The sequence below is a fragment of the Podarcis cretensis genome, assembly GCF_951804945.1.
Source record: "Podarcis cretensis genome assembly, chromosome: 6".
NCBI classification, from domain to species: domain Eukaryota; kingdom Metazoa; phylum Chordata; class Lepidosauria; order Squamata; family Lacertidae; genus Podarcis; species Podarcis cretensis.
Genome location: NC_137175.1, coordinates 61,518,576 through 61,542,143, shown reverse-complemented (window position 1 = coordinate 61,542,143; position 23,568 = coordinate 61,518,576). Strand labels below are relative to the sequence as shown.

At 40.5% G+C, this 23,568-nt stretch overlaps 2 protein-coding genes across 4 annotated transcripts in view; one reads left to right on the top strand and one right to left on the bottom strand.

Moving 5' to 3' along the window:
- The window catches only part of HOOK1 (hook microtubule tethering protein 1), a 32,735-nt gene extending 10,918 nt beyond the window's left edge, over positions 1–21,817 (bottom strand). Inside the window, exons 1-14 of the mRNA XM_079982104.1 lie at positions 21,672–21,817; positions 14,887–14,972; positions 14,369–14,441; positions 12,611–12,661; positions 11,639–11,771; positions 10,668–10,735; positions 9,897–9,956; positions 9,309–9,392; positions 6,339–6,505; positions 5,272–5,412; positions 3,859–4,060; positions 2,872–2,982; positions 674–761; positions 533–593 (exon numbers count right to left, since the gene is read on the bottom strand). Coding sequence (XP_079838230.1) covers positions 533–593; positions 674–761; positions 2,872–2,982; positions 3,859–4,060; positions 5,272–5,412; positions 6,339–6,505; positions 9,309–9,392; positions 9,897–9,956; positions 10,668–10,735; positions 11,639–11,771; positions 12,611–12,661; positions 14,369–14,441; positions 14,887–14,972; positions 21,672–21,722 — 1,376 coding nt within the window. The 5' untranslated portion in view covers positions 21,723–21,817. The remainder of the gene's footprint in view (positions 1–532; positions 594–673; positions 762–2,871; positions 2,983–3,858; positions 4,061–5,271; positions 5,413–6,338; positions 6,506–9,308; positions 9,393–9,896; positions 9,957–10,667; positions 10,736–11,638; positions 11,772–12,610; positions 12,662–14,368; positions 14,442–14,886; positions 14,973–21,671) is intronic.
- Positions 21,175–23,568, top strand: part of LOC307219153 (E3 ubiquitin-protein ligase RNF170-like) — a 38,747-nt gene continuing 36,353 nt past the window's right edge. For 2 of the 3 annotated variants that reach the window (XM_079982158.1, XM_079982160.1), the window contains exon 1: positions 21,175–21,553. In XM_079982158.1, coding sequence (XP_079838284.1) covers positions 21,333–21,553 — 221 coding nt within the window. In that variant the 5' untranslated portion in view covers positions 21,175–21,332. Of the gene's footprint in view, positions 21,554–21,995; positions 22,082–23,568 lie in introns of those variants that run through there. The other variant, XM_079982161.1, reaches the window with a different exon arrangement.

Below are 23,568 nucleotides of genomic sequence, written 5' to 3'. Positions count from 1 at the left end.
TGGATGCAACACAAGGTATGACTGTACTTTTACCTAGGAATAAGTCTCACTGAATTCAATGGCCCTTACTTCTGAGTAAGCATGCACCCAATTGCACTAAGTGGTAGTGATAGAACAGTTCAAGTACTGTAGAGCTTTTTAACACTCGCTTCCTGCTTTAAAGCAGCTCCTAATTAAAAGAAAAGAAAAGTTTGAACACTAAGTTGGAAGGGGTGAAATCAAAGAAGCAGCTGGGAAGTGGGGCTGGATATCTTTTTCTCCAGGAAGGAAATTTAAAATGATATTGCCTTCTGGATTTGGGCCCTAGAAGTAAAGTTTCACACTGCAAAGAAATGTATGAAGTTGTCCATAAGAATCCAGTGGAACTTTCTATATTTCATTACAGGACAAGTTTATACAGCGAATGCATTATGAGATATGCAAGTTTAAAACATTCACTTTTTCCATTTATGGGAGTATGTCTTTTCAATTATTCAGTCACACAACTGCATTCCAGCTCTCATTCTGCAAACATTCTAGGCTCCTTTCTTACCTATATTCCACAGGCAGAATTTCAGCAGCAAGATTTTCGTAACTTTTCACAGCAGATGCATCTGAAAAGATAATAGTAAAGTAATAAAGCTATCTATAGCTTAAAGAATAACATGATTCCACAGGAAGGAAACACATATACCCGTTTGGTTCAGGTGATCCTGCTGCATCTGTGAACACCTGAGCTCTTCATTTGTCTCTTTCAGTGCATCACGCTGAACTATCAATCTCTGAAAATAAAACAAAGTTTAAGAGTGGTAAATGTGAGATACATTTTTTTCTCTGTCTATGTTCTATCTGTTTTCCTCCCGGGGTGTCAAGTGAGGCTCCTGCAAAATTCCAAAATGGCTGCCCCCGCCCCAAGTTCCATGGTGGCCCCGTGAGCAAGCCACAAGGTGTGCTGGCATCAGGCATGACACGTCTGCATTCCCCACAGCTTGCATGAATGAACTGCCATGGAAAAAATCCTGTAATAAGTCACTGCGAATTGGGCAGCTCCCAGTACTGGCACCACCACCAAGGTCTCCCCTGGTGATCGTAGAGTACAAGATCGTAGAGTACCTGGAAGTGTTTAGAGTTAAGGAAGCTCTTAAATCTGGTGGGACTATGAAACATGTTGACAATTACTTTTTGGACAACCACTTTTTGGATTACAAAGATGACGAGAGGGAGTGGGACTGTGGGGAATGGGCTGGCTTGATGAAGGAAAATGGAACTTATTACCGGTTGGAATCCCCCGGAGACCTACTCCCCAAGGAGAAAGGGAAAAAAATAAGAAAGAAACCAACAAAAGACAAGGAAGAGTGCAACTACAAACAAGAACAAGAAAATCGGCAGAAGGGGCATAGAAGAGACTTAAGGGCCTCGGATATAAGATCACCAGATTGATGGACTGGATGGAATGTATAGAAAGGACTGACATAACCCAAAACCAGGAAGAAGGGACGTTGGATATCAATTTTAGAATTAGTGTAATATTAATGAAATATCAGGGGAAATGCTGGAAAGGAATTAATTGGCTTTAGCAGAAAGGATTTAAGGAGTTATGTATAAATATGGTTTAAACTTTGAATTTTTAAGGTTTTTAAGGTAAGATAAGGTTAAATAAATTAAGGTAAATTGAATTACAGAATATGGTAAAAGACGGAAAGGATATGTTGAATTAATTAATAAGATAGATTGTTAAGACAAATTATTTAAATAAAAATTGAGAAATATGGGAAGAATTTGCTGAAACAACGAATGAAGTTAGAATACAAAAAGGGAGGTGTGAGGAGGTCTAAGAAACAAGCAAATGAAAAGATGTAATACGGGATGTGTATTTTTCTTTTTTTTTCTTTTACTTTTTTAGTTTTTTCTCTTCTTTTTTCTGTTGCGTTTCTCTGTTTTTTATTGTATTTATGTATTTTTGAAACTTTGAATAAATATTATTTTTAAAAAATGTAATGGATAAGGAGACCTGAAAACCTGAAATCTTACAGACGTTTCATTCCATTTTGTCTCACCTCAAATAGTTTGGGGCCTATAGCTGGTAGAAGGCTGGCAGAAACATTTACAAACACTTTAACTAAATTGACCTAAATATAAACCTTGGCTTTTTCTGGTTAAACCACTGTTTAAACAACTATTCAATGTTTAAGAGCTCATAAACCAACATACAATCTGCTTCAACTAGGAATGGGAGCGAAATTAAGTTTAGTTCACGCTTAAAGGCGAATCTATCAAATTTGCAAATTCAGAAACAATATGAGAACTGAAGCACAGCCACCCTTCAAAACTTTGCAATGTAGCTCTCCAACCAAAATGTTTTTGACAGCACATGTATTAGGGGAAAGTACATAAAAGTGAATATGCTAGTGAAAATAACATGCAATAATACATTATATTAGGATAAATTGCTTGCAAAAAAATAGTTTTGACACTAGTCAAAACTGCATACAAAAATGTGTTAGGAGAAATGCACACTATAATGCTAATGAATTTTTATGAGCTTTTTTTATAATTGCAAATTGCTGTAGAAATATGGAGAACTGAAGACTGGAAAAATGAGAAACTGAGCGATTTGAAACTGGCACATCCTGTCAGCCCTGGCTTCAAGCAGTATATTTGCTGTGTTTAGCAAATCTCATTTTTATACTATTTAATAACTATTTTAATTACAGCATTGCTACCTTCTGCCTCTCAATCTCTGCAGTTAAATCCCTTGAGATTCAGAGGGTTACATTACTTGGCAAGAAGAGAAAATGGTCCCCATCAATATGACATCCTACCTATCTTGCATCCCAGGTATTTGGAGAAAAACATACGAATACATTTCTATTACACTTTTAGAAGCTGTACCTCTTTCTCTTTAAATAACGCTTCATGCTTCTCTTCCAGTCGCTTCTGTTCAAATGCTAGTGTATCAGCTCTTTTGGATTCTTCAGAAAGTTTGTTATGAAGTTCTTGGACCTTGTTTGAAAAGGCAAACACATGTTGTCTTAAAGGGCTTCTAAATTGGTTTATTTAAAAATTGTTCTAAGGGTGGGAGTGGGGAAGAAAGAATACCACCATCAGAATTTAAGTGCCATTTAACACAAATGCCTTCATGAGTTCTAATAACCAGGTTCTCCCTTTCAGCAACATTACAAACATCCTGTTTTAATCTAATAATGACTTTGTGTCCAACATTTAGCTGTTCATTTAAAACATTTCAGATGTACCCCTGACCACTATCTCTTTAGCAAGCAGACAAATACCACACTGTATCTTCAACTTCCAAGTCACCAGATTCAGCTGGTATCATTTGAATTCTTTAGTGGAATATTCTACAAAGAAATATCCTTTTAATTTCTTTGGAGCTAAGTACCCTGATCCAGCTGCTGGCTGTAGGCATGCAAACTTTTGTGGGCACACTCAGCACACTTATAGGGGTTGTGTCATTCATTTTCGTGATGGGGCAGCTCTGTGTGTGTTCTTCCATAAACACAGAGTCCACCTCTGCAGTGGAGTACACTTCTAGGATTCAAAAGGAAAACAGAAAAAGGCCTCACAACAATATATTTGGATTTAATACATGCAAACTGCCGCCCCTGTGCTGCCTCATTAAAGATACGAGGGTAAATATTGGAGCCACTGTGCACTGGCAAGTGTTCCATTGGGGGAAATAACATACTATATAAATGTGTGGCAGGAATGGAAGCTGCTGCAAATTTGGGGTTGGCATGGTGGCGAGGCTTAAATTTACATTTGAATCAATTCTGATCCAAACACCACAACTTTTTAAGAGCTGAAATAATAAGGAAAAACAGAAGTACAAAGAGGATGTAAGCAAAGCTTATCTCTTACCTGCCTTTTGTATGTTTCTAGCTGTGCACGGGCTGCGTTGGCTTTCTTCAGCTCTTCCTCTAGGCTAACGGTATTGTGCATATACATCATATTTGTTTCCTGAAGCGATTTCACCTGTCTGCGAAAGTCATTCAGGTCCTCCAGTTTTTTGCGGTAAACCTCAACGGTTGACTCCAGCTTGTTTGTCTTGTCAGCAAGCGTCCTGTAGGAGCAAAGCGTCCTGTGTGTGTCTTTCTCAGAAATATGGGCACTACAAAAGTCGAGTTCTTTAAAAAACCATGTCTCTAACTGCTTCTAGTGCCCAAGAGTAGAATGTGAACTAATGTGACAAACATTCATTTTTTAGAATTTTGTTTTTCATAGAATTATACAGGCCATGGGGCTCAAGCAGAGAAAGCTCCCAGTTGAGATATTAGGACTTTTCAATTACATAACACTATTTGATGTCGATAAATCCTCAAGCAGAATTCATGATGGATCACCAATGTAAATGAAATATGCATATGGGCCTCAAGAGAAAGGTTAGGCCTCTATTCTCAAAACGGGTTATTACACAAAACAGCTGTTGTACAACAACAAATACAAGAGCAGGCAATATTTTTTTTCCTACATCCTCTCAGGCATATGCTAGAGCTGATGATGGGTGGAGCTGGAGACAAAAGAGTTCTGGTTAACAGATCTAGAATAAAGATGGCCCTGCTTCAATTGTCACTATGGACCCTCAGATTAGCATTCTCAATCCTATTCAGGTAGACTCTGAAGCAAGTTCCCACTGGGTTGGATAGGGTTACCTTCAACAAAGTATACAGAATGTTTTTTTTAGTACAACATGCCAATAGAGCTCGCTCCGTCTCCCTCTCCCTCACACACACTTCATGGGGTCTCCACTTACTGTTACTGAATCAGGATATAAGAAACTCAGGTAGCCAATATTTTGGTGCAACATGGAAATGGAATCAGTAAATTTATTTATCCTAATGAAGTTTAATCTATGGTATAACACTAAACAATTTACCTTTGCTTTGACTCCCACACAGTTGTGGGAAATAGGATATGGTGGTTGTGAGATATTACTTTTCATGGCGTACAAGGTATCCTATTTTCTTAAGTTATCAGTTACATGCATGAAGACATATAAATAAAAAATCCATGATAACATCTCTTAGTTCTTGGGATATTTTTCATTTTCAGGACTAGGACATTAAATATCACTTAGAATAGTATTGGCAGCTTCAGTGATACAAACCCTTAATTAACATGTACTATATTACAATGTAATGTTCTCTATTGATCTCTTTAAATTTGCTCATTCATGCAAAATAGAGTACTGCAGTTTATAAGAAATCCCAAGCTTTTTCAAACTGTAGCACTGACACAGCCTTCAGCAGGAGTGAAATTTGATTTTTAGCATACCTAAGTACATCAATCTCATCTTTTAGAGCCCTTGATTCTTCTGCCAGAGAGGTCAGTTCATCATTTCGATGCTGAAGCTCAACCAGTTGTTTCTCAAGTTCTTCACAATGAACACGATAATCATCTTTTGCAGTTTCAAGCCTTTACATAAACAAAATAGGATTACTGAAAAGATTTCCCATTAGTCCCTTCTTTAAACACAAGTCATGTGTATTCTTTTACCTTACTGCACATTTATTGCAGTGGTGGAACAAGAATATTTAACAGTGCTTTATCATGCAAAGGGCATTTACAAAATTCCTTATGCACATGAATACAAAGGGCAAGTTTATATAGATTGGCTGTCCTGTCTAAATAACAACATTTTTAAAATGTAGGTTTTGCATCTAGTCTGTTCCTAGTCTACTCATAAATTAGATTAAGATGATGGATAAACTAAAGCTATTAAGACATAAAATAAAAATAAATAAGATAAAACAACAGAATACAATAATTAAAAGCAGCATAATTATGGTAGATAGGGCCACAATAGTAGGGGGAAGGATATTTCCTTTGCCAACAGCCTGGTGGAAAATGTATATATTTTTTACACAAGGCAAGAAGAAGAAGAAGAAGAAGAAGAAGAAGAAGAAGAAGAAGACGACGACCACCACCACCAAGTAGTCTCTCTAGCTTTTCTACAGATTGCATTCCACAGCTTAGGTGGAACCACTGAACAGGTGGTATCATTGATTCCTAAACTATGAACTGCCCTTAGCGGCAGAACCCTAAGCAAGGCCTCTTCAAGAGATATTCACGAAAGAGCAGGTAAATATGAGAGCAGGTATTCCATGAGCACACTTGGCCCAGGCTGTTCTGACTTTATAAGCAATGCCACTGCAGCTACACAAAAATTAGAGTAACATGATATGACTGGTTTACTTCTACTAAGAACAATCAGGCTGCAGTTTCTGTATGAGTTGTAGTTTCTGAACTGTTTTCAATGACAGCACCACAGAGTGCATTAAAAGAGTCCATTTAAGAGTTTACTGGAAGTGATAGGACTATCAAATGACAACAATCCATACCTGAAATTTTCCTCCTGTAGTTGCTCTAGTTGCATTTGTGCATTGAAATACTTCTTTGCAACTGCAGTATTTGTATCATCAAGAGAACCATCCAGCTGGTCCAATCTGTCATTCATAATCTCATTTTCAGACATCAAACTGCTCTTTTCTTCTTGAAGGGCAGCTACCTAAAGAGGTAGAACCCACTTCAGGATTATGGTTCATCCATCAAAACAGCTGACGAAAATGTACAGGTAACTGACCCCAGTGAAATAATGTGTTTCACAGACAAAGTGCAGCTTAGCAGCAAAAAAGATTTTTAAGTGGTTGCCTTTGCTAAAGTTTTGTTATCTTGTATTAAATTATAGCATGCTTGTTTTTATGTACATAATCAAATTTTGTAGAAGCAAGTCCCATTGATTTTATTTCAGTGGATTTGTGTCTTTAGGGCTTTGGGCTTAGGCTGAGTTCCAAAGTAGATCTTCAGTTCATAAGACAGCTACTGCCACTGTGCTCTTACCCCAGACAGTTGTAGTAAAACCTTTCATGAGACAAAAAGCCTAATCACTCAGGCTTCCATATGCTTATGAGCGGCAATTCTACTGCCTTGTGTGGCTCAAATTCTTGTGTTGCTCTTTGCAAATCTACACACGGAACTGTCATGTGGTTATTTTCTCTTCACTTGCAGCAATTCAGATCTTGGTTGGAGATACCTTAACTTTGATTACACTGCAAGTCCTATCAGCCACAGTAGCAAAACATTATCTGCATGGAAAGAGACATTGCACTTCTGCATATTAGATGCTGGGATAATCAACAAGGGGAAGACTTCACCACCATGCTTTGCTTTTGAATGAAAAACCAGAAGGACTCTAGTCTGATCCAGTTTCCAGGCAATTTCCATTTGCTCTGCATAAGGATGCAGGAACTGCCATGCTAGATCAGGCCAGAGTCCATTCAGATAAGGTTTCCAGGGTACAGCATAAGTAGAAATAAAATGGCATGAAGAAGTCTTAGAGAGAAAAATATTCCCAGGTTGGTAAACTGAAGATATAAAAGCTACATGGTACTAATACTCAGCCGTAAATGGCTATGGCAAAAATGAACTCCTGGAGCCATAAGACAGCATCATATACAAGAACATGCATTTTGCAATTATTTCTGAAAACGCTGCTAGCTAAGAAATGGGAACACAACAGTAAGTATATTAACAGTCATAAAGGAGCCGCAGATTAAAAGAACAGAGCTCTTAAGCCTTTTCTAGTAAAAGCCATTGTGTTAATTTTAAAATATCAAACGTCAGAGCAAGTCACATGTTAGTTCATTGGTACTTAGAATGCATTGTGCTCTTTGGGTTACTTTTCCCTGAAACAAAAAGAAACCTACCTTTCATAAATTCTTGTAAAGTATCATGGGAGACTGAGACCTTATAAGTGAATTTATTAACAATTAGTTTAAGCAAGAAGCAATTTTTTTCTTGATTTTCAAATAAACATATATTCAGTATATCACAGAGGCATTCGTTAATTGTGCCAGGCTAGCCAAAATATATTTTACATTTTTTAGACTAGAGACAAGCAAGGTCAGGGTCAGGATAGACATTCAGCACTATTATTATTATTATTATTATTATTATTATTATTATTATTATTATTAAAAATCTACATTTCCCAAAAAACCTAAGGTGGATTACATAGGCATACTGCCCCTCCCTTTAAATACTCAGCCTATTTCTTTACTTCTCCTATATAAGAAAGGAAGAAACTTACAGTCCAATCCTATGTGTGTTTACACAAAAAAAGTTTTACTAAATTCAACAGTGCCAATTCCCAATTAAGTGTGGGCAGAATTGCAATCACTGTCATTTCTTCCTTCTGCCAGTTTAAATAACAGGAAATGTGTCCCTTTTGCAATGTTGGGTCAACTAGCCTTGCTAGTCAGAATTCAGGCAGAAAAGGTATTTAGTGCATTTGATCTATAAATTCCTAATTAAAAACTCAATTGCACAAACTACTAACCGTAATGCAAGACAGAATCAAATGGTTGCCACAATGGACAATATTACACAGTAAATAAGGTACATCCAACAATGGCAGTGAGGAGCACAGATGGACATGTCTGGTTAGCAGATGCTATTAGAAAACTAATGGCTCTTCCTGTTCCCTGAAAACAATGGATCTCTGAACAGAGCATTACAGAGCACTACTGAAACTGCTAGGGACGCGGGTGGCGCTGTGGGTAAAACCTCAGCGCCTAGGACTTGCTGATCGTCAGGTCGGCGGTTCGAATCCCCGCGGCAGAGTGCGCTTCCGTCGTTCGGTCCCAGCGCCTGCCAACCTAGCAGTTCGAAAGCACCCCCAGGTGCAAGTAGATAAATAGGGACCGCTTACCAGCGGGAAGGTAAACGGCGTTCCGTGTGCTGCGCTGGCTTGCCAGATGCAGCTTGTCACACTGGCCACGTGACCCGGAAGTGTCTGCGGACAGCGCTGGCTCCTGGCCTATAGAGTGAGATGAGCGCACAACCCTAGAGTCTGGCAAGACTGGCCCATACGGGCAGGGGTACCTTTACCTTTTACTGAAACTGCTACAGCCTTTTGAACCATTGCACGAGCACTTTAAAGCATCAGTGAATAATTCTTCTGCTGGCATAAAGTCACAGATGGTGACCTTATGCTGCTGCCCAAACCCCAGCCAGAAAACAGCACTGCAGCTACATGGAATAAAGTGATAATACATATTATCCAAGTTTCCACAATGAAACTCTGGCCTCAGGAATGCAAGAAGAACCTGATATACAATCTTCTTCGCTAAAAGCAGAGATGAGGCATTGCACGATGAACAGCACAACTCACAAAAAACTGTAGAACAGAAGAATCAACTATGTGAATGCTATAAAGGGGAAACTGGCAGAAATGTGATTTTGAAAAACTACCAAATTTATAAGATTAATCTGCTTATAGAAAAGCACTGGGGAACAAAATATGAGCTTACCTGTAGGTCTAGTTCTTGGCATCTTTGTTTCAGCTCTTCTTTTTCTGCTAGTACTTCATTGAGTTCTTCCAATGTTCTTTTCAGCTTCAAAATGTTGGAGAGTTTTTGTTTTCAGTGATTTAGCAACATATATTTAATGACCATACATACCCAGCATCCCCCCTACTGTGAAGATGATAGACAGGCACCAAATAACTAACGCAGAACGCTGGGTAAATAGAAACTAAGTCTTAGGAAGTGTGACCCCTCCCCTCCCCTTCGATATTTGGTTCAAATCTGCTTCCTTTGAAGGCATTAGCCTGAATTTCACCTATCCTCAGATTATGGTGCTTTTAGTTATTCTAGAACCGAGACATCCAGACCTTCAGGCTGTGAGAAATCTGAAAACCAGCCACACCTTGCGGTCATGGTCCTGGGCAATTCCCACTGCAGAACTCAAAGATCATTTCATTCAGTGACCACTGTGTGGCTCTTAGGACAGAGGGAAATGACTGGGTGAACACAATGATAAATCCACTAGGTGGAAACTTATGGTAAAAATAAAATAAGGGCTTAAACATTGCTGGAAACATTACATATAAAAATTACCTGTTGCTCCAGATCGCCAGGCAACTCACTTACAAAGCCCACTATTTCTTTGCTCATCAACTGCAATATTTAAAAAAGAAGAAGTGATGTACAAAGTTTTAAACTAATTGTCTAAAACCTTGAGCCCAACTAACAGTGCCCATCAAAAACACACATAACCTCTTTATCGGTTTCTAGGTTAGAGGCAGTTCCAGTTGTGTTCTTAAATCTTCTCAAATAAAAATAGCCTTTTTGCTATTGATTATATGAGGTATACTTTATGCTGACCCACAAGACATGTGTTAGCTAAAAGCCATCAAAAATTTTCATTTGTCTTGTCATGTTTTGTCTTCGAGATGCCAAACTGGCACAAACAATCTGAATCAGTCCAGTTCATAGATCGAATTGCATTTCCCCCTTTAATAACACTTTATTGGAGATTTTCTAAAAATATCAAAACATAAAACACACACATCCAAATTTAGATAAATATAACATGGCACTTCCTATTTGAAGTTTAAAAAGTGCAATGCTCACTAAAGCTAGATACATTTATGCATATGTGTGCCCTCTTTACACCAAATCCCTCAAAATAGTGCCTGCAAAGAAACCAGACTTTGGTCAAACAACTTATTTTAAACTATGTAGAAGACAGTAGGGTAACGAGAGATTCTGAGATAACCAGGATCAATTGTTTTGTTACTATTGCAGCCCTGGAGATCCCCTACCCTATGAATTTTTTTAGAAAAGAAAATGATTTCATTTTTGGTGTGTATTATAACTACTTCTTACCTCTTGAATAGCAGCCATAACAACGTGTTGGACAGACTCCTCTAGTGTCATTATAACTTGTATATGCTCTACAAGATAAAATTAGCAAAAGTTTGTTTTCTGTAAGAAGAAATATCCTAAAAAACCTGGATACAGAAATTACCCCTTTCATATTTGCTCTACCCCTCCACCCCGCCCCACAACCTTACTTCTAACCAAGTATTAACATTTCTGTAGTACTCATTATGGAAAATACTGTAGCAGGTTAAAGTATCATTATTAACATTTTAGCCAGACTGCACTTCCTTTAACTATAGCTGTAGTTAATTCCCTCTAAAATGCAGAAATACTCATCACCAAACATGTGGCTGTGGGATGGGTTCAGTTATATGACATTCAGAGTTACTCCATCATCAGAATTCTCTGTCATTCTATTTGAGGGTACAGATTAACAAGCTGTCAAGGTAATTTACACCCTTGGTTCTAAACACATTTTCTTAGATGTTCGTCAAGAATTTAACTCCAAGAAAAAGCATTTTGGATTGCAGTTTTGGGTTGGTCAGAAGACTGAAAACAAAAATTAGAGCACACTGGAATTCTGAGTCTCACATTTGATTTTATTTTTAAAATTATTATTTATTAAAATAGCATCCATTCTGTTAACCAAAAGTTTTAAAACATGTTGAGAACTCACATGCAGAGTTTAAGCTTTAAAAAAATATTTTTTTAGCTATGGGAGGGTGTTGGGCATGCACTGCAGGTAAGAGGGGGGAAAGTTCCATAGCCCAAGCATAAATCCTTGCACTGATGAGATGGTTTAAAAGGGTGGTATCCCAACTAACCTAAGTTTCACTTCACTTCACAAATCATACAGAATAGAGGCTGTGTGCCCTTTCAGTTTCATCTCTGCAAGCTATTTCATAACTTCTCCATGCAAGCTAGCATGATCCTTAAAACTCAGCAGGTGGCTGATTCACAGGAAAAGCATTTACCTTGTTTCTTTTCACAGTTGACCGCACAGCCTAAAATAAGCTGCAGTAACCTGCCCAGCTCTACTGGATCAGAATGTTCAGATATCTGGCTTAAATCAGGAAGGAGATCTTCTGAAATCTGCTGACCTAAAAACTGCAGAGGAAATCTGTCATTATAATTTCATAATGACATGAGGAGGAAATTAGTCCATGAAGGCAGAATTTGTCAGATTATTTGGAAGGCAGGCAGAAGTTAAAACCCTCTAGCTTTTTTGTGGTAAAGGACACTTTCTTTCTTTCTTTTATCATGCATGCACCAAGTACATTTTACAGGGTCTGCTGGAATTTATTAAAGTATACAAGTACATTAGAACAAGTCCAGTCAGGAAAAAACTAGAGGGGAAACCCCACACACACACTTGAAAAAAATCTGGCTAATGATCCGTGTCTGTCATTACTTGATGATTAAGGGTGAGTAGGAAGTGAGAAAACAATTGTACGGCCTGCCCTCAAGAGTTTTCAGCAACTAGCATGTCCCTGAACCAGTACCACCAAGTCAGGCTTGATGCTGCAAACTCTGCAGTGAGTGTAGGAAGAGGAGTGGTGGTAGCAGAGATTTGGAACAAGGGGCTGCTAAAGAAGGGAGGCAAAGCAGCATTGACTTAGCCTGTAAATCTTGGCTTAGGATCTTGCTCATTTCACTAAATATTTTTATATATCTGTACTAGCTTCTAAATAGTACAACATCCTGCAAAATAATGCATGAATAAGCACTTTTAGAAAGTGATTCCATTTTCAGGTGACAGAGTGCAGGGTGTGTTCAAGTTAGAAAAATGCAGAAAACCCCACCCAGATCAATTTTGCATGTACTGTATCTATTTTACATATGAAGCAATGCCCGTGAGAAGATTTAACAAAAACACTACCAAATAAATTGAGATTTAGACTATAGTGAACCAAGTATTACTTTAACAGCTGCTGTTTTTTCTATACCTCATGATAATAATCTGTAATTCCTTGAAGAACCTTCTTCAAATTGCTGGCCTAAGAAGGTTTAAAAGAAAACATTGGTTATGACTGTGAATTCATTTTCCAAAGATTTTCCTGTATTTCACATTTGGCATTAAATGTATCAATGACAGCCTTTACTGAACAAATTTTTACACATATGAAGATGATTGGCTCAGGTGGACACTGCAGTGTACTACTTAATATTACTATTATTACCATAAAACCAGACAGCCTCAGGTGAAAGCAAAAAATAAATAATAATAATAATAACAAAAAATTACAAGTCCTTCGAAGAACACTTGGGTTCCTGTAAGAGATCAGTGTAAGCTGTGGGTATCTGAGAGATGGGGACAACAATGCCATGCAACTTTTCCAATGCAGAAGTCTAAAGTGGGATTTCCAAGCTTTCTGTTTTCAATGAGTTTCCTGGTCACCAACATGCCTCCTCTATAGTGGATCAATATTACCGCTCCTTCCAGCAACCTCTCAGACTGCTAAATACTGGCTGTAGGATTGCTAAGTGACAGTTCTTAAATATTTTATTTAAGGCAGTTGTGGCAAGTTACTACACACTTCAGGCACAGTCTCAAATGTTCAGATCTTATGACTATAAGCTGTAACCCTGCTCACATCTGCAGTATGACAACATTAACAGCGGGTTAAATTACACTGCAGTATTACTATGAGTCTCCTGTCTCAAATCTCTCTCCCCTCCTCTCCTCCATCTGCAATATGAGGGTGGGGAAAGAATACTGAAAAGTTACATTTCTCCCCACCCCACCCCTCAAATGAATTTACAATGCTTTAAAAAACATTTAAAAATTGTATTTTTTGTACATATGAATTCATCTTGAAGGAAATGCAATACTATATCCCTTGTTGCTTCTACATTTTGCTGGTGAAGAGATGTGAACACTGCTGCTGAATCATTGCAACAACGGAAGTTCACAATTTTTCCACTGTTGCATATGAAGAGCGGTCAATGTTAGCACTTCAATGAGAGAATACCATGACATCAAAATTAAGCAAATAAAATATAGTTGATAGAAGGTAATAATCTATAAAAGCAATCTGGGACATCCCTCAAGTGTACACACTGTTTTACACAGAAGGTCACAGAGCAAGAACTAGCCTTTGATTCGGAATTTAACTTGCTAGACCAAGTGCACTTAAAAGGAATAAGATGTATTCTTTTTTTCTTTTTTTTGGTATACCGTATTTTCCGCCCTATAGGACGCACTTTTTCCCCTCCAAAAATGAAGGGGAAATCTGTGTGCGTCCTATGGGGCGAATACAGGCTTTCGCTGAAGCTTGGAGAGCGAGAGGGGTCGGTGCGCACCGACCCCTCTCGCTCTCCAGGCTTCAGGAAGCTATCAGCAAGCCTGGGGAGCCTTGCGGGAGTTCCCGCAGGGCTCCCCACGCTGTGGATAGCAGCCTGCCGCCCGGCGCGTGTGGCGCCCTGTTGCAGAGCGCCCCTCGCGCCGGGTAGACATCGGCCAGTGCGCTTCTCCCCAGCGCCAGCCCCACAAGCTCGGGGGACAGCGGGGAGGCGGAGCACTGCCATACCGCTGTTCCTCGACCTGGTTTTGGGGGGGAAATAAAGGGGGGAAATTTCCTTTATTTCCCCCCCAAAAAACTAGGTGCGTGCTATAGGACGGAGCGTCCTATGGGACGAAAAATACGGTAGTTTTAACTTTGAAATGTTATCTTTTGTACACACACATTGACATTTTCAATTACCTTTATTCTCCAGTTGTCACCAACATCTTCTTTAATACGGCTTAGCCAAACTTTGTCAAACCAAGCAGCATCACTAAAATAAAATTAATCCATTTTTATTAAATATCACAAAGGTGTTTGTAGTTCACGACTGAATTCCAGTCCTATTTTTATTATAAAAGTATGTAGGAAAAGACTGCTGGTAAGGCAAAGTAGAGTTTCACATATAAAAGTTTACACAATTACTGATCCCGTGTACCGGTAAGTTTAACAGACAAACACACATCTTTTGCCTCCCATCGTATTTAAAAATTTGAATTGCAAGATAACACAAGTCGGGTACCTTATAAAGGAAGAAGGGTAAAGTGATTATGAAGAAAGCTCAGATGATCAGTTACAAAAAAAATGTGATTTATTTTGCGAATATATTTTGCAAATGGGATCTGCAATGAAACACTGCTGTGTAAAAGAAAGAGAAAAACAAACATATATACAAGAAAACCAAAATAATTCAACACACATACTTTAAAGTAACTTACATTTCATGAAGTACTTGTGCCATGGCAACACCATTAGTTAAGTCCTGAACATCTTTACAGGATTCAGCAGTATTAAATGTTTGTAACTAAAGGGAAGAAAGAATATATATAACTATTTCTATCTAATTTGAAACAAAAGAAAATGCATACATTTCAGTACATTTTTGGCCCACCCATATTCCAGTTCTCAGGTAAGGTTACAAAATGTTAAAACACCAATAATACACCCACATTTATTAAAAATAGCAGGTTAAAAAAAAAACAGTTCAAATTACCAATTAAAATATCTAGCAGATGCCTGGACAAAACACATATCTCAGTCAGGCACCCAAAAGCAAGGGTGTTAGCACCTGCCATACATCCAAAGGAGGGCATTCCTTAATTGCAGTTCCACTGTGGAGAAGATCCTAGTCCTCATTACCATGTGATGTATCACCCCCGGTTGTGGAACAATGAGAAGGAACCAGGCAGGCTGACAGAGAGAGAGGCACTCCTTCAGATACCTGGCCCTCAAATCATTTAGAAATTTATAAGTCAACACCAGCACCTTAAATTCAGCCCAGAAATAATTATGCAATCACCAAAAATACCGTATTTTTTGCTCTATAAGACTCACTTTTTCCCTCCTAAAAAGTAAGGGGAAATGTGTGTGCGTCTTATGGAGCAAATGCAGGCTGCGCAGCTATCCCAGAAGCCAGAACAGCAAGAGGGATTGCTGCTTTCACTGTGCAGCGATCCCTCTTGCTGTTCTGGCTTCTGAGATTCAGAATATTTTTCCTCTTGTTTTCCTTCTCCAAAAACTAGGTGCGTCTTGTGGTCTGGTGCGTCTTAAAGAGCGAAAAATACGGTATTTTAGGATCTGTGTAATGTGATCCCTGCTGGCTGCCCTGGTCATCATATGGAAGGCCACATTCTGCACTAACTGAAGTTTCTGGGCTGTCTTTAAGGGCAGGCCTACATAGAGCACAGTACAATAATCCAAAATAATCCTATCACATTAAGTATGTGTATAAATAAGATAGTAGCCCAATCACCTGCCTGTGTCACAAGGCAGTCTGAATGCTGAGTATAGCAAGCAGTTTGCCTGGAAACACTTTTTATTCAACCTAAGCAAGATTCACCATATATTGATATCCAGATGAATGGTACTCACAGCAAACCCCTCATGTGCAAATCACACACTAAGAGTAAGCCCAGTGAAACAGCCGCACAATACATTTAAAACAGTTTCTCCCAAAGAATCCAGGAAACGGTAGTTTTCCCTTCACATAGCTTAATAAACCATAGTTCCCAGAATTCTTTGTAGGTGGGGAATGAGGTTCAAATTTATGGTGTGGATGTGACCTGATGCCTGTGCAAGGACTTCAAACAGCACAACAGACTCCCCCTCCGTGTCTTCCCCATGCCCCTGAAATTGGCATGGAGGGATCAGGAGAACCCCCAGAAGAGCATGCAGGAGGAAAAGGGGGGATTGTTGTGTCTGGAAAGCTGAAGTGCCTGTTCTGATGGAATGTTTGCCAGCAAATTCTTCCTTTTATTTTCAGAAATCTACAACCAGACTGCTGCTTAGGTTAGACACCCCAAAAAGGTATCTCTATGTGATACAGGGAGTTACAAATCACTTCCCTGTTTGCAAGAAAGGTTAATGCTGACCTATCTTGCACAGCTGTTGGAAGGCTACTTAGATAACTTAAGCGAAGCAAAATGAACAATCTCAAATTCATATAAAGGTCTATTATTATTAAGAAAGCAGGGTTTTTTCTTAGGCAAAGGGAATCATTAAAACAAATACATTTGTACATAAGGGGTCCAAACCAACTAAGTCATACTTAATAAATAAACTGAAATAAATATGAGTAATTTAACTGATTTCAATGGGTCTATTCAAAGTATGGATTTAACAAAATTTATACACCACCTGATTGTAAAAACAAACCCACACCACCTTCTAAGTAATTTACAAAAATATATAAAAAAAAGTTTAGTATGATTTTGTTGGATACCATCTAGAGAACTATTGCTAACTTGAAAGTAAGGGCTTCAGTGTGAGAGTTCTGTTATGAACAAGTTGCAGAAGACAGTCCTAGGTTGCATTCCTGAACATATTTATTAAGGTTATGTAATTTAAGAAGGGTGTTCCTGTATACCACAACTATGCTTTATATGGCATTAAGTGAAGCATGAATCAAGTCTTTGACAGCCATACTTTTTCTTTTTTGCTTCTGAAGACTGATTCAATAATCTTGAACTTTTCAACTAGATTAGTGCACTGTAAGGATATATCTTTAAATACTGACTTTTCAACAAAATTTGTACAAAAATGCAGCAGCTAGGTTCTTAAAGCTGGACAGTCAACACTGATCACAACTTTATTCCTTATGATATTCATTGGCTACAAGTTTAACTTGGTAAAACAACTTCCAACTGTACCCAGAAATATATATGCAAGGAAAATGCAATGTATGTAGGCTACACCAATAAGACGAAACAACAGCTGGCTTCATGTCATGGTTTCTGGGTCTGGGATCCATCTTGGAACCACTCCTAAAAGCACAGGCCTAGAGCATGCTCAACTCACTTTTCTAAAGAAGCATTTCCATCTTTTATCCACTAGGTGTCAACCACATGAACATATCTTACAGAAAACTTGTTCATGGTTTTGCTATTCCAGGAACTCTGAAAGAACATAAAAACAAGCTATTCTGTTTTTGTGACGAATGCAGTATTTGATTTGTGGTGTATAATTCAGTAGTATTTCTTAATAATGCAGTATAAATGATGGGAGGTACTGATCAGCAAGACAATATGCACAATAAAAGAGCCTGGAATTATACACTATGATTCAAATCAGCACAATAATATTTCAAAATACTGGTACTGTGTTTCAATAGGAATTATCAGTATGTTGGTGTTTTTAAAATAACTAAAGTTTACGTAGTAATAATATTTTGTTAAAAATAAGGAAAGGGGGGAAAAATACTTAGGAAAGAAACACTGTTGCCAGTTTTTTGTAAGTATTGGGCTCAGGTTGTAAATATGTGTAAATAAACCATATACTGTATCCTAAAGACACCAGAATCTCTGCTGTCACTCATTCCAATTAAACAGGGCTCTGAGCAAATGCCTGGAATCCCTGGAATCTTGTACCGCTCGGAGATTGGGATGGCATGCAACCATATTATTAAATTTTAAATATTGTATTCCTTAGGACAGCTGTGCAAATGATATAGATAAGCAAACAAAAATATATGAATGCTAGTCATTTTCCATAAATAATTTAAACTGCAGTTCTATTCTAAGTCTCTCCCCTCCTCTTTATTAAAGGAGATCCTTTGAACTGTATCATAGAAAATGCAATTTGGGAGAAATATGCAATATCGGGAAATACTTCCTTAATTCAACTAAAATGACAATATGCTGGTTGTGGTATGATCAGTAAAGTATCCTCAGGTGATCTTAAAGTTCACCTGGACTGGAGGAGGTGGTCTGCTAGATATCCTGGTCTCAAGTTGTTTAGGACTTTAAACGTCAGCAGCCAAATTTTGAACTCCCTTGTAGCTTAAAAGTAAGCCAGTGCAGACATTCTGACACCAGTGTAATATGCCAAAAATTAGGGTTACCCATTAAACACCCTAGCAGGTGGGTTTTGCACCAGCTACAGCTTCTGAACCAGGTACAAGGGTAGCACTATAAACCAGTCTAATGGTTTAATTTATACCTAGAAGAAAATGTGGCTATATCTGTGCAGCTGCAAACAAATGGGGTGCAAACCTGACCCTGAGAAATCAAGAGGAAAATGGAAGTTCAGGTGTCTGGTTTAAGTTTCACAAGGAAGCTAAGCTGAAACAGAGTGTTTTTCCCCTGTTCAAAGTGGTAACTCTCAGTATGGTAGGTACAGAAAAGATGCCTCAAAGAGTATATACGACGACTGTAGCAATTAATACGGGCAGGCACTTGAACTCTTTCTGCTAATCACACAGCTTTAGGTTTCAGTTATCTAATAAGAATTCCTTCAAATAAAAATCTCTTTATTTCTTCATCAAGAGTAAATCATTAAGGAGAATTAAAGCTGCACAGACTGAAGCAACATATGGCTGTAAATAATGTTAAGCTTCATAAACTAATACAGAGGGGAAGAAAACTGTTGAACAGCCAACACAAAGCAGCAAAGGATGACCATTCCCTTTGATATTATGGAAGCCAAGTGACACTGCACCAGTCAGTGAAATGGGATCTTCCAGAAAGAAGGGCGGCTTCTGTATACCTGGGGAGTATTCTAGGCTTACAAACATAAATTGGTATTTAAGGGATGGAGATGGGAAGATCAAGAGCTACAGTTGTGCTGCCATGTAGCCATCAGGCTGATACTAGAGTCCTAATGTCTTGCTTCCCTTTAGTCTAGGGCAGGGATGGGGAACCTCAAATTTCCAGGACTTTCCCCAGGCCACACTCCTCACCAGCCCTGACTAGAAGTATCCCTTAAGTGTGATGCTGCCTTCTTCTTCCCTGTACATAAGTTAGGGAGATGTGGTGGGTGTGTAAACCCCTGACTTTTGTAATCCTGGACTGTAACCTACTGTAGAAAAGAAAGAATCAAATCCAAAGCTCCACTCACTTTTGCCTTTGAAAAGCTAGCTGCTATGCAGATCCATGAGAAAATGTGGCCTTCAGATTTTTAAAAACCCTCCTCTGACCTAGACCCCCAAAACAATGGATGAAGGGGGCTATGTACCCACCTCCATGCACTGTTATTGGTTGGACATGAATGATCATCACAGCCCCTCACTCCATTTTCTTCATCTCACCCTCTACAACACAGTTCCTTGTAGGCAATGAACTTGTGCACATTTAATCAGTGGCACTGCAAGTAATGGGCACACTTTTTAATATCTGACAGTATATTGGTTCTGGTTGAAATGAAAGATAATATACTAACAAGAGTAGTAGCTTTATGTTTTGTCCATTACTTTATATTCCCATCAATCTATCCAAAAGCCACCTATATGAAAAAAAGTGAAGAGCATGGGGACTACTTCTTTTTCTCTCGTCCCCACTTATGATTGCTAGTAATAAAACTCCAAAATGTGTGTTTTAACACAAGAAACTGCTAAGGTTTCCAGATTTCCAGACTAGATTTGTCTCTTGTTCCATGACCTTGATAAATATACTATTACCTTTAAAATATCTTTGTTTGTTATGGCAGCTTATTTTTCAATTGATTGTTTTTCCAGTGGCAATTTAATAAAGTTAGTACTCTAGGTTACAGCGAAGTTCAGTTTAACCCATATAAGAATACATTGTCACTATCAACCTTTGATCACCGAGCACTCCTCGGTCTTCATGATGCATGGCATAAGGGATTCTTGAAATGACCTTTGGTTTTGATGAAACAGGACTGCCAACTTCCTCATTATTAGACAGAAGCAAAAATCCTCTTGTAAGCTGGCTCCTTAGCAACATGCACAATTATATAAACTGCTCCTGGCATATTTACTTGAACTCAATGATAAACACACTGAAAAAACATGCACAGAGATAAGGTGCATGGCGGCAGTATTGGGGAGGAAACTGCACTGAATGAAGCATAACGGTAAAGGTAAAGGTACCCCTGCCCGTACGGGCTAGTCTTGACAGACTCTGGGGTTGTGCGCCCATCTCACTTAAGAGGCCAGGGGCCAGCGCTGTCCGGAGACACTTCCGGGTCACGTGGCCAGCGTGACATCGCTGCTCTGGCGAGCCAGAGCCGCACACGGAAACGCCGTTTACCTTCCCGCTGGTAAGCGGTCCCTATTTATCTACTTGCACCCGGAGGTGCTTTGGAACTGCTAGGTTGGCAGGCGCTGGGACTGAGCAGCGGGAGCGCACCCCGCCGCAGGGATTCGAACCGCCGACCTTTCGATCGGCAAGCCCTAGGCGCTGAGGCTTTAACCCACAGCGCCACCTGCGTCCCTCAAATGAATGAATGAATGAAGCATACGTTTGGGTAAATAAGGTGTAATCTGGGCCACACATCAGATTTGTTTATGTGACTGAACTGAACATACTGACTGATTGTACATTATGGCAGGGCCGGCCCAAGACATTTCAGGACTTCAGGCGGGTTCTGAAATGCCACCCTACTTCTGATGTCAAGAAAGAATGGGTGAGGGAAGATCTACATCAGGAAGACCTACATCAGGAACAAGGGTGGGAGAAAGCTGGACATTAGGATCTGCTGTCCCTGTGGATCCTGCCACCTGAGGCCAGCCGTCCCACCTTGCCTACTGCGTGGGCTGGCCCACAGTGGGGAAAGGACCCCATCCTTAGCTGCTCTATGGATAAGTGACCGTGCACACTTACATACATTCAACTGTACATACAGCGTACGCTTGTACCAACATGGCACGTGCTAAAAGGTTGCTAAAAGAATCGGTGCGCTGTTACGTAAGGGCGCCTGCATTACAGAAATGGGGCATAAGGGAAGCGAGCACAGGAGGAGGGCTCCACAGGTTGCAGCGGGTGAGGTGTCAGGCTCCGAGCCCCGCGGAGCAAAAGTCTTCTGGCTGCTTCTTCAGGGTGGCGTGAAGCAGCAGCCGCGAATGGCTTCGCAGCCGGAACTCCCGCCTGGACTCGAGCTCCCTTCGGCCCCAGAGGAGCGCCGCCATCACCTGAGACGACGGGGCGGCAGGTGAGAGGAAGGGGCAGGCGGAGGGCGAGGCGGGTGGGATGGTGACAGGCGAAGCGACCGCGACCCCCAACCGACGACCCGCCCTCCCCCTCTCCGAGCCCGGCCGCCCCTCACTTGCCCAGAGAATGAGGCTGTCGCACAGCGGCTGCTCGCCCGGCTTCCCTTCCATGGCGACGGCGGCGGTTTTCTTCTCCCCTCAGCAGCAGCTGCAGCGCCGCCGCCGCCGCGCTCTTCTGCGGAACGCACAATGCACCAACCTCACTTACGCCCGGAACAATGCGCAAGTTACGTGCCCGGCGGCCGCCGCTTGTGTCACCTGAACCCTGACACCCGCCTCTCCATCTGCCTCGGCCTCGTACCCCGCCCCCTCGGCCAGGGCCCTCCTCTTGGCTGTTTGACGCGCCGGCTGGCCAATCCTGCGCGGGGGGTGTGAACCAAGCCGGCGCTGCGTTGTGGGTTATTTTTTTCCCCCGGGACCGCGTAAGCGAGGCGTTCTGGCCCAATCAAGGTGGCGGCCGCAGAAGGTTGGTAAGCAGCCGCAGCCGGGCGTTGCTTATGGCGCCACCTGCAGGAGGCGGGTGGAAAGTGCGCCGAGGAGGATTCCTCTCTGACCCAGTTAAGCTGTGGCTGGCGCGCAGGGGCGGGGAGGGGGGACGTATTATTAGATCCATGCGCGCATCCACCGCGCTCCACCCACTGCTGTCATAGTTTAGTGGGACGTCTCTCCTTTTTCTTTCTATGCTCTTGCACCGTTTCACTTTTTCACCGCCGTCCTTTGGAGGAAATTTTCTCCCCGGGATCCCCCACCAACCAGCTCAGCTGTTCAGGTGCTAATAACGCCAAGGTTGCAGGTTCGATCCCAGCAGGGGACAGCTGCACATTTCTGCATTGCAGGGGGTTCGACTAGATGACCGTCAGGGTCCCTTCCAGCTCTCCGATTCTATGAAACACCCGCGTTCACACGGCAGCCTAGCACCGCCTCAGGCACCCGCCTTCCAAAACTTTGGAAACGTTTCCTGTTCCTGCCTCGAACTGTTTAGTAGTCGCTCCTGTCGCTGCCTGGGTCCTTCGCGGGCAGCTGAGGACTAGAGCATTACAGTTACTGCCTTCATAAGTACCTTAACGACCAAGCAAAGAAACGGGGGTTCCTCCAAACTCATGCATTTGGCTCGATGCTAAACAAAGCAGAAATGAAAAAGGGAGGCTGTTGTGGATGCTTTAGCTGAGATTCTTGCATTGCAGGAGGTGGACTAGATGATCCGCGGGGTCCCTTCCAACTCTACAATTCTGCAACTTTATGATGCTATGAAAGAAAAAAAAATTGCCGCCAAAGACCGTCTTGCTTTTCACCCTTGCACAGTGTCAAAACAAAACAAAACTTAAATCTTAAATTTTAGTATCTAATCTGAATTTTTAGGAACTCAAAAGCATGCTTATGCACCTGTTAATCATACAGGAGTCTCTCCCCCCCCACCTCACCCCTGGTTTTAAATGTGCATAAAAAGCAAAGTACCACTACAGTATGATATACAAATCCAGTATCCTGTAAGCATAAAAAATGGAAAGCATTTTTAGTTTTAGTGCCAGAAGAACAAAGGTATGGTTATCTTTTTTCATTTCATTGCTCCTTAGCACCCCTTTCCTTGAACTATATTAAGACTTCCAATTCCTTCCATGGGCATAGCCAGGATTTATCTTAGGGGGGCAGGCTTTATGTTTGGGGGCAGGGCAGAACTGAGTTATCTTCAACACAATTGGTAGGTTAGTTAAGTATTTTTATTTATTTACTTGGATGGGGGGGCAGCTACCCCCCTGCACCTGGCTACGCCCATGGTTCCTTGATTCAGATAAATTTACGAGTATTCTCATACAAAATAATGGAGAAATTATAGAGAAGAATTGCAGCTTGCTACGTGTGGAATTGGGGGATTAAGCCCAGATTTCTCAGACTACAAACTAACCTTTAAGGCAAAACACATATTTGATAATGGCAGCCCAGGATCTGTTCACAACAT